The sequence below is a fragment of the Nothobranchius furzeri genome, chromosome 1 (assembly GCF_043380555.1).
Source record: "Nothobranchius furzeri strain GRZ-AD chromosome 1, NfurGRZ-RIMD1, whole genome shotgun sequence".
Lineage (NCBI taxonomy): Eukaryota > Metazoa > Chordata > Actinopteri > Cyprinodontiformes > Nothobranchiidae > Nothobranchius > Nothobranchius furzeri.
In genome coordinates, this window is record NC_091741.1 from 34,980,922 (window position 1) to 34,989,592 (window position 8,671).

The window sequence follows — 8,671 nt, forward strand, 5'->3', positions numbered from 1 at the left end:
CCGAGTCGCGCTACCTTAATAGAGATCAGAGGGTTTATATGAGGATTGAGTCAGGAGGGGAGAAAAAAAATTTAAAAAAGTCAACCCTCAACCGCCACAGCAGTCGAGGGTTTTGCCGCTGGAAATGCTAACGCTAACGTTAGCTAACCTTGCAACACTATAGATGGTTTTCTGTGTGGCTGTATGTGTTTATGATTTCATGGAAAAGTCAGCGATTGTTCATATGTTTATGATGCATATTAATGATTGTTTCAGGTGTTGTTGAGGTGTTGTGCACTCATGTGTATCTGCTAGTGTTGAAGGTGTTTTAGAGAACAATAGGTACGCATGACCACTTCCTTCATAGCACCTGCAGAAAAACATTCTGAAGCCGCCACTGCTGGCCGCTAGCTAGAGCCCTGCGCGGGCCTAAAATCTGAGCCCGTGTCCGGCCCGGCCCGAGGGGCTGGAGCCCCAGCCCGACCCGGCCCGGAAAGGTTTTCAGGATTCTCTGGCCCGACCCGAGCCCGACTTTTTTTAACCTTTTATAATGTTTTAGCGTGACAGAATACTCAGCGTTCTAATTATCTGTGAGAAGCGTTCTGCAGTAAAAAAGAAAGAAAAACAGCATCAATGCAGCTTTTTTCTAACAGAGCGTATTTTTCGAGCGGCAGATGAAATTTACGAACACCATATTAATGGGATGCGTTTGTAAATTTAATCTGCTCTGAAAATGCGCTCTTGTGCAATTAGAAATAAAGCAGTGTTCTAATTTTCTAACTGCAGAGCGCATTTTCAGAGCAGCAGATTAAATAAACGCCCCCAGTTATTGTAGCGTTTGTAAATTTAATCTGCCGCTCTGAAAATGTGCTCTCCAGTTAGAAAAAACCAGCAACGAATGCTGTATTTTTTAACTGCAGAGCGAATTTATTCACAGAAAAACAGAATGCTGCCGTTTTCATGAGAATAAACGAATGGTTTCTGACATCAAAGTGGACATAAAATGGCGTATTAGAATAGGGGCACATGTTTCAATCAGCAGTTTGAGAATTCGTTTATATCGGCACATTTATAGACCACACACACCTTAACTGAGCTAACGGGTGCGTGAGAAGCAGGCAGGTGCTGCTGCGTTCAAGTGTTTAGTTTTTTTCATGAATTCGATTAAAAATAAAGGCGCCCGGCCCGGCCCGTGTCCGAGGTAATTACGTTGGCCCGAAGCCCGCGGGCCTAGGGCTCCAGTGCAGGTCTCTACCGCTAGCTCATCAGTCTTCAATTATGTTTGTTTAGGAGGATTTTATTGGTAAGTTAGAGAATATATAAGACTTATACAAATGAAATGAAAATAGCTCAAAACCTGTTTTTGTTATTGTACAGTGCATTTTTAGCTCAGACTCACGTTTATAATGTAAAATACAAAGAATTTATTTATTACTGCCAAAAGGAACGTGTTGGTGCTCTAGGAGTGCACGAGAATGTCTTTATATGAAGTAATGAAAGAAACTTTATCAAATGATTAAAGTTTTAAATAGGTTCTATAAACTGAACTGATATTGTCGTTGTCCTGGTTTCTCAGGTGTGGAGTACTTGGTGGCGGGTCATTCAGACCGTAAGCAGGGTCGCCTCCTGGTTAACATGAAGAGCTTTGTCAAGCCCTGGAAAGCCAGTTTGGGACGCAAAGTCCTTGCCTTCCTCAAAAAAGACTGCAACTGGTAGATGAACAGTGACGAGACAAGAGGGACAAGTGACCTGACTGGTGAGACTCCTTCTGAGTCACGAAGCCTGCTGTGGGAGCAGGTTTTAGAGGACTGACCTGGGCTGATCGGACCTCTTCGAACAGCTTTTGTTCAGTGAGAGGACAGAGTTGATGTTGGACAGCACAAATGAAAGGCACTCTGGACATATTAAGACATTTGTGTCTGACATCAGAGCAAACATTTACTCTTCTATCCTCATGTAGGAGTATGCAGCTAAAAAACACAAGGATTTCATCTTTATGTCCAATACTGAGTGTGTGAGAACAGCTGTTCCTCCTGTGCAGCACTTTAGCCTAAGATGGACTGAAACAGAAACATGGACACGCAGACTGAACCGAGTTGGACACAACCTCCCGAGGTGGATGGATGTGTGTTCCCTATACGGTGAACGCACACACACACACAAGGAAGCAGTGGTGTGTGTTAGCTGCAGACACAATGTGCTTATCACCCCGAGCGACGCTGAACAAGCCATACAAGCCACTACAGGTGGTTAAAGCTTAGCCAGTCCAGGTGTGTCTGTGTTGAAATCAGAGAAAATGGGTTTTACTGCAAACCTGAATGTATTTTCCTGACTGTGTGTGTGTGTGCATGCGTGTGTGAGTGAGTGAGTGAGTGAGCACTATAATTCAAGCACAGTTCAGATTCAGTGCAGTTTTAAGCTCCTCTGTAGGGGTGAAACCATCTGATGTTTATAAGTAATGTGATTCTTCTCATATTTACGCTTCACTGCTGAACTCAGAAAAAAATCACATTTTTCCTTCCTTTCAGTGTTATTTGTATATATCTATATAAATATTATGGCTCATTGCTGTGTCTATTTTGTTCTTGGTAATATTAAAGGATCAATCCGGCCTCATACATGTTTGTTCTCACTTTCTTTTACTGCAACAGGAATTCAGAAAAAGCACCAATAGAAAAGATGTACGATAGCTTCATTTATTTGCTTTTTACTTCATTGCAGATAATTTAAAGATCACGGTTTCCTCAACAGTTTAATTGCATGTGTGTGTGCGCGTGTGTTCTTGTACTTAATACCTACTGCGGACCATCCATCCGTTTTCAGCTGCTTATCCAGAGTCAGGGCGCGGGGGCAGTAGCCTAAAGCCGGGCGGACACTGTGCGACTTTTTCACTCGTAGCGCTCAGCTTCAGCTCAAACTGTACGACTTCCTCGCAGGGCAGATCTCACGAGTCATGTGCTCACACTGTACGACCCAGTTCTCGGATGCGACCTGTCTGCTCACACTGTACGTCTGGTAGCAACACGTCGGACCTAAAAATATGCTAAACATAGCAGTTTTTACTCAACACATCAGACTTTTTTGTCTTGTTTTGCCTGTTGTCCTTCGGGAGTGCTGCAGGAGGACACACAGGGATTTATGGGGGTTGGATGAGGAAAACGAAATAAAGAAAGTAAATCTGTGTTTTGTGATCAGTTTAATTTGACACAAACACGCTTTCTTGACAATCTTTGTGAGTAAAAAAACGTGTAGAAACAAAAACGAACAGCGTGTGTTATTAGGGAAATAGCGGGCGAGCTGCGTTGATGCAGGATTGCGCATGCGCAAGCGGTTCCGGGACTTTTTGGGTCGCAGCTGCTCGCAGCGCCGCTTCAACAGTGCGATACCCTCACGAGGGACGAGCAAAATATCAAACACGCCAGAAGTCCGTGCGAGCTCACGACTGCTGATCGGCAGCTGGTCATGTGGTGTTAATCGCCTCTCGTAACCCCCTGTACACTACACGACGCTCGGCGCTAAACTCGCCCCGATCTTGTGGATTCTCGCACGAGTGGAAAATCGGCTCAAAAAAGTGAAAAAGTCGCACCGTGTACGCCCGGCTTAAGACGAGACGCCCAGACTTCCCTCTCCCCAGCTACTTGGGCCTGCACCTCCAGGGGAACCCCAAGGCGTTCCCTGGCCAGCTGAGTGACAAAGTCCCTCCAGTCCTGGGTCTTCCCTTGGGTCTCCTCCCAGTTGGACGTGCCCGGAAAACCTCACCATGAGGCATCCTGATTCCCCTCGATGTGGAGGAGCAGCAGGTCTACTCCGAGCCCCTCCCAGATGACCAAGCTTCTCACCCTATCTCTAAGGGAGAGCCCAGACACCCTGCGAAGGAAACTAATTTCGGTCCCTACTGAGGACCATTTTCACTACTTTCCCTACAATGTGAGGACATTTATCAGTCACAAAAATGAATGGGAGTCCATGGATGGCCCTCACTATGATAGAAGACGTGTGTGTGTGTGTGTGTGTGTGTGTGTGTCGCCTTGGGGGGGTTAGAACCCTAGAAGGCGCTATAGCAGTGGGAGCCATCATCATAATAATAATAATCAAATTATTATAATAAAAATTGTAATCAGACAAACTCCCGTGTCTGTGAATGCTTGGGGCTTGAGCACAGCGGACTCCAGACACAATCACTTGAACGCCAACTTCACAACATTGATATAACTTCACAGGCCTTGAAGTACTTCACATAAATTAGACAAAAATATCCTTATCTCTCTCTCTCTCTCTCTCTCTCTCTCTCTCTCTCTCTCTCTCTCTCTCTCTCTCTCTCTCTCTCTCTCTCTCTCTCTCTCTCTCTCTCTCTCTCTCTCTCTCTCTCTCTCTCTCTCTCTCTCTCTCTCTCTCTCTCTCTCACACGCACACACACGCACACACACGCACGCACGCACGCACGCACACACCCCTCCAGTTCTTCTATGTCCCTTCAGATTAGGTCATCCATCACTCGCCCTCCCATAACACATTCACACAGCTCCACCATAACAGAGAGGCCCAGACAAGCACACATGCTCTGTTAGGGGTGAGACGCGTGACGTGGGTGTCTGACAGGTGTGGACACATTACTGGCACACTGAGCAGCTTTAAGATGCGTGCCAGGTCAAAGGTCATTCACCTGTCCTCCTGGCTCATCTCACAGACGCAGAAGTGGATGTTTTCACACAGATGAAGCCGGATGGCCTCTTGTGTCCTGATTCCTGACCCATTCACAGATTTGTGGCAGAGCAGTCTCGTCTCCTCCGGGTTTATGCTGAGCTGTTTCCAGACAGCGGGGTAAAGGGTGAATGAGTGCACACAGGGAACAGGAACGTAATTAGTGCCACTGGGGAAGCCTCTTTTTGCACTCATTAAACTACAGTCATCCATATTTTCTTAACACAGTACATAAAAACAGTTTTAATCCAAACAAATGAATTCCTGTGTTTTTATTTGTGACTGAAAGAAAAACAAAGAACTTTAAAGATACACAGTGGAACTGTGTAGTACTTGTTTTTATTTGAAATCCGGTCAGTCACTTGGAGTTGCACACACATGCGGAAGATGAAAATTTTCTTCTACCCCCATCGCCTGCATTAGTCGCAGAGAGGAATTAGATGGGAAAATAAGCGAGTCAGAAAAAGCCAGCCTTTTCTACGTAAGGAAAATTGACATTTATGGCCCCGCCCACCTTGGCTTGTGACTGCCCACGGGAAGGAGAGCGCAGAGGGTGTCTCAGCCTGTGTAGCAGTGCTGTGAAGGCCCTATATGCAAGCAAGAGGACTTTAAACTTTGCTCTATACTTCTAAATGTTTCCCGAAGTCTGGTGCCTGTCAAAAACTTAGATGCCAAGTTCTGAACAAGCTGGAGGCGTGCAACCGCGCCCTGACTCGGACCAGCATACAAGGCATTACTAGTCGAGTCTGAACAGGACAAAGGCAAGAAAGAAGAGAAAACAGAGGCAGCAGAAGAGTTGCATTGCTATTGGCCAATCAGAGACAAGAATTTTGCTTATCATTGAAATGAATTGGCAAAACTAGTAATCCTGTTTTTTTCCACCATCATCACTCCCCCCACCCCACACACACACACACAGAAAAAAATTCTACAACCTGAAACAGGGGCGCCAGAGCTTTTTTTGCACAGAAAACACAACATTACATAACATTCATGGACTCACCCATCATCTGCAGAAGAAGGTGAGGGGTGCAGGAGTGGACTACCTAAACTACCTCACCAACAGGCAACAGCATGTGAGGCTGCACAACTGTACGTCTGAGGTGGTTGCGTGCAGTCCTGGAGCTCCTCAGGGTACAGTGCTCTCCCCCTTTCTCTTCATCTTCTACACCTTAAGCCGGGCGTACACTGTGCAACTTTCTCACTCGTAGCACTCGGCTTCAGCTCAAACTGTATGACTTCCTCGCAGGGCAGATCTCACGAGTCATGTGCTCACACTGTACGACCCAGTTCTCGGATGCGACCTGACTGCTCACACTGTACGTCTGGTAGCAACACGTCGGCCCTAAAAAATATGCTAAAAATAGCAGTTTTTACTCAACACGTCAGACTTTTTTGTCTTGTCTTGCCTGTTGTCCTTCGGGAGTGCTGCAGGAGGACACACAGGGATTTATGGGGGTTGGATGAGGAAAACGAAATAAAGAAAGTAAATCTGTGTTTTGTGATCAGTTTAATTTGACATGAACACGACAAACACGCTTTCTTGACAATCTTTGTGAGTAAAAAAACGTGTAGAAACAAAAACGAACAACGTGTGTTATTAGGGAAATAGCCGGCGAGCGGTGTTGATGCAGGATTGCGCATGCGCCGTGAGCGGTTCTGATACTTTTTGGGTCGCAGTGCCTCTTCAACAGTGCGATACCCTCACGAGGGACGAGCAAAATATTAAACACGCCAGAAGTCCGTGCGAGCTCTCGATTGCTGATCGGTATCTGGTCACGTGGTGTTAATCGCCTCTCGTAACTCCCTGTACACTACACCACGCTCGGCGCAAAACTCGCCCCGAACTCGTGGCTTCTCGCACGAGTGGAAAATCGGCTCAAAAAAGTGAAAAAGTCACACAGTGTACGCCCGGCTTTAGACTTCACCTACAACACGAGCAGCTGTCACCTCCGGAAGTTCTCTGATGACTCGGCCATTGTCGACTGTGTGTCTGAGAGGAATGACCTGGAGTACAGGTCAGTCATCATGAACTTTGAGGACTGGTGTGAGCATAACTAGGTTTGCTTGAACACCAGCAAAACAAATGAAATGGTGACTGACACTCACCAGTAAACATCCAGAGAGCAGACATTGAGGGGGTGGATACCTTTAAGTACCTGGGTGTTCACCTCAACAGTAAACTGAACTGGTCCAACAACACAGATGCTGTATAAGAAGGGCCAAAGCCGCCTCCACCTCCTGAGGAGACTGAGGTCCTTCTGAGTTAATTCCCAGCTGCTAAAATCCTGTTATCACTCTGTGGTTGGCTCTGTTATCCACTCTGCTGTGGTCTGCTGGGGTGCTGGCAGCTCTGACCGAGACAGGAAGAGACTCAACAAGCTAGTTCACAAAGCCAGCTCGGTTCTGAGCTGCCCACTGGATACAGATTGGCGGGTGGCCAAGCAAAGCCTGGCGGGCCACCAGGCTTATAAAGCGCTGGGGGAAACATTGCAGGACGCAGAGAAGAGACCCTAGCACAGAACCTTGCGGGGACACCATGGGTGAAGGAGGTGGTGGAGTACCAAAACTTGGAGACGGCCACAGAGAAGGAATGCTCAGACAGATAAGTGTCACATCCACTCCTGTCGGATCCACCCCCAAGCGGGCCCAGCCGGACTCCAGCTCCCAACATGCCTTGTGCCTCCGGCGCTCGCCGACGTTTCCAACGTCACCCATAAAAGCCGGAAACATTCTCCCAGATGCCCTCAGTCATAGAGGATCATTCATGCTCAATACCCGAGCTGTTTTATCAAGGGAACTCTGAACTTCTTGGTCCCACTCGGAGCCGAACCTCCTGCTCCCATCCGGAGCACAACCTCCTGCTCCTCTTGGGAGCACGTCCTACCCATGCCCTGACCTGCCAGCCGCTTACTGCTTCCCGCTCCATGCCGAAGTCACCCATCTCCGCAGCCTCGCTGACCGCCAGGAGTCCAAGATGGAAGTCATGTCAAATATGATCATGCAATTGTCTGCTTCCGTGACCACGCTTCAGAGGAAGGTGTTTGTTACTTGTGAGGAGCCGCAGTTTGGTCTCCCCAAAAGGTGGAACGGCATGGATGGTAACCTTGACGGCCACCCTGGACATGTTATTAAAATGCCAGCCATCCAAATATGCCACCCCCTCCCCCCCTCCCCCCGGCTACCTTACGACATGGATATCAATCTCCAACCCGGGGCGATATCCCCAACCGAGGTCACCTGTTCTCCCTGTCACCCGCCAAAAGCCGGGTGATGGACGAATATATCAACGGAGAATCTACGCCAGACGCCTGTCTCACGCCTGATGTCCTGAGGGCCTTCCGCCACCTGGTCCACCTCTTCACGTCCGCACCGATCCTGCTCTGTCCGGACCACAGGAAAGTGTTCATCATGGAGGTGGATGCCTCTGACATGGGAGCTGGGGCTGTTCTGTCTCAATGCGGCCCGGACAATAAACTTCACCTGTGCTGCTTCTTCTCATGGGAATTCACCCCCAGGGAACAGAGATATGGAGTGGGTGACAGGGAGTTGCTAGCCATCAAAAGGGCCCTCGAGGAGTGGAGACACTGGCTGCTTGGGGCCGCAGTCCCCTTCACCATCTGGACCAAACATCAAAATCTAATACACATCCGATCGGCCAAGCAGCTGAACCCACGCCAAGCTCGATGGGCTTCTAGCCTTTTCAGTTCTTGCTGGCCCATCAGTACGGCACAAAGAACACCAAGGTGGACTCTCTGTCTCACCAACACTCCCACCAACCCCAGCCAAGCGTTCCAGAACCCATCCTGCCGGCAGAACAGTTTCTGGCCCTTCTTCAATGGTTCCTGGAAGTGTCCATCCGCCAGGCCCTCCTCACCAATCCAGCACCCCTGGAGACGCCGACCCATCACCTCTACATGCCCCCACTGTGCCGCCAGGAGGCCCTCACCTGGGTTCACTCTTCTAAATGGTCCGGCCACCCCGGGGCAGC

General features: G+C 48.4%; 1 protein-coding gene across 1 annotated transcript in view; it reads left to right on the forward strand.

The window, feature by feature from the left end:
- The window catches only part of ntn4 (netrin 4), a 48,956-nt gene extending 46,361 nt beyond the window's left edge, over nt 1-2,595 (forward strand). Inside the window, exon 10 of the mRNA XM_015962450.3 lies at nt 1,556-2,595. Coding sequence (XP_015817936.3) covers nt 1,556-1,695 — 140 coding nt within the window. The 3' untranslated portion in view covers nt 1,696-2,595. The remainder of the gene's footprint in view (nt 1-1,555) is intronic.
- Nucleotides 2,596-8,671: the final 6,076 nt, after the last annotated feature.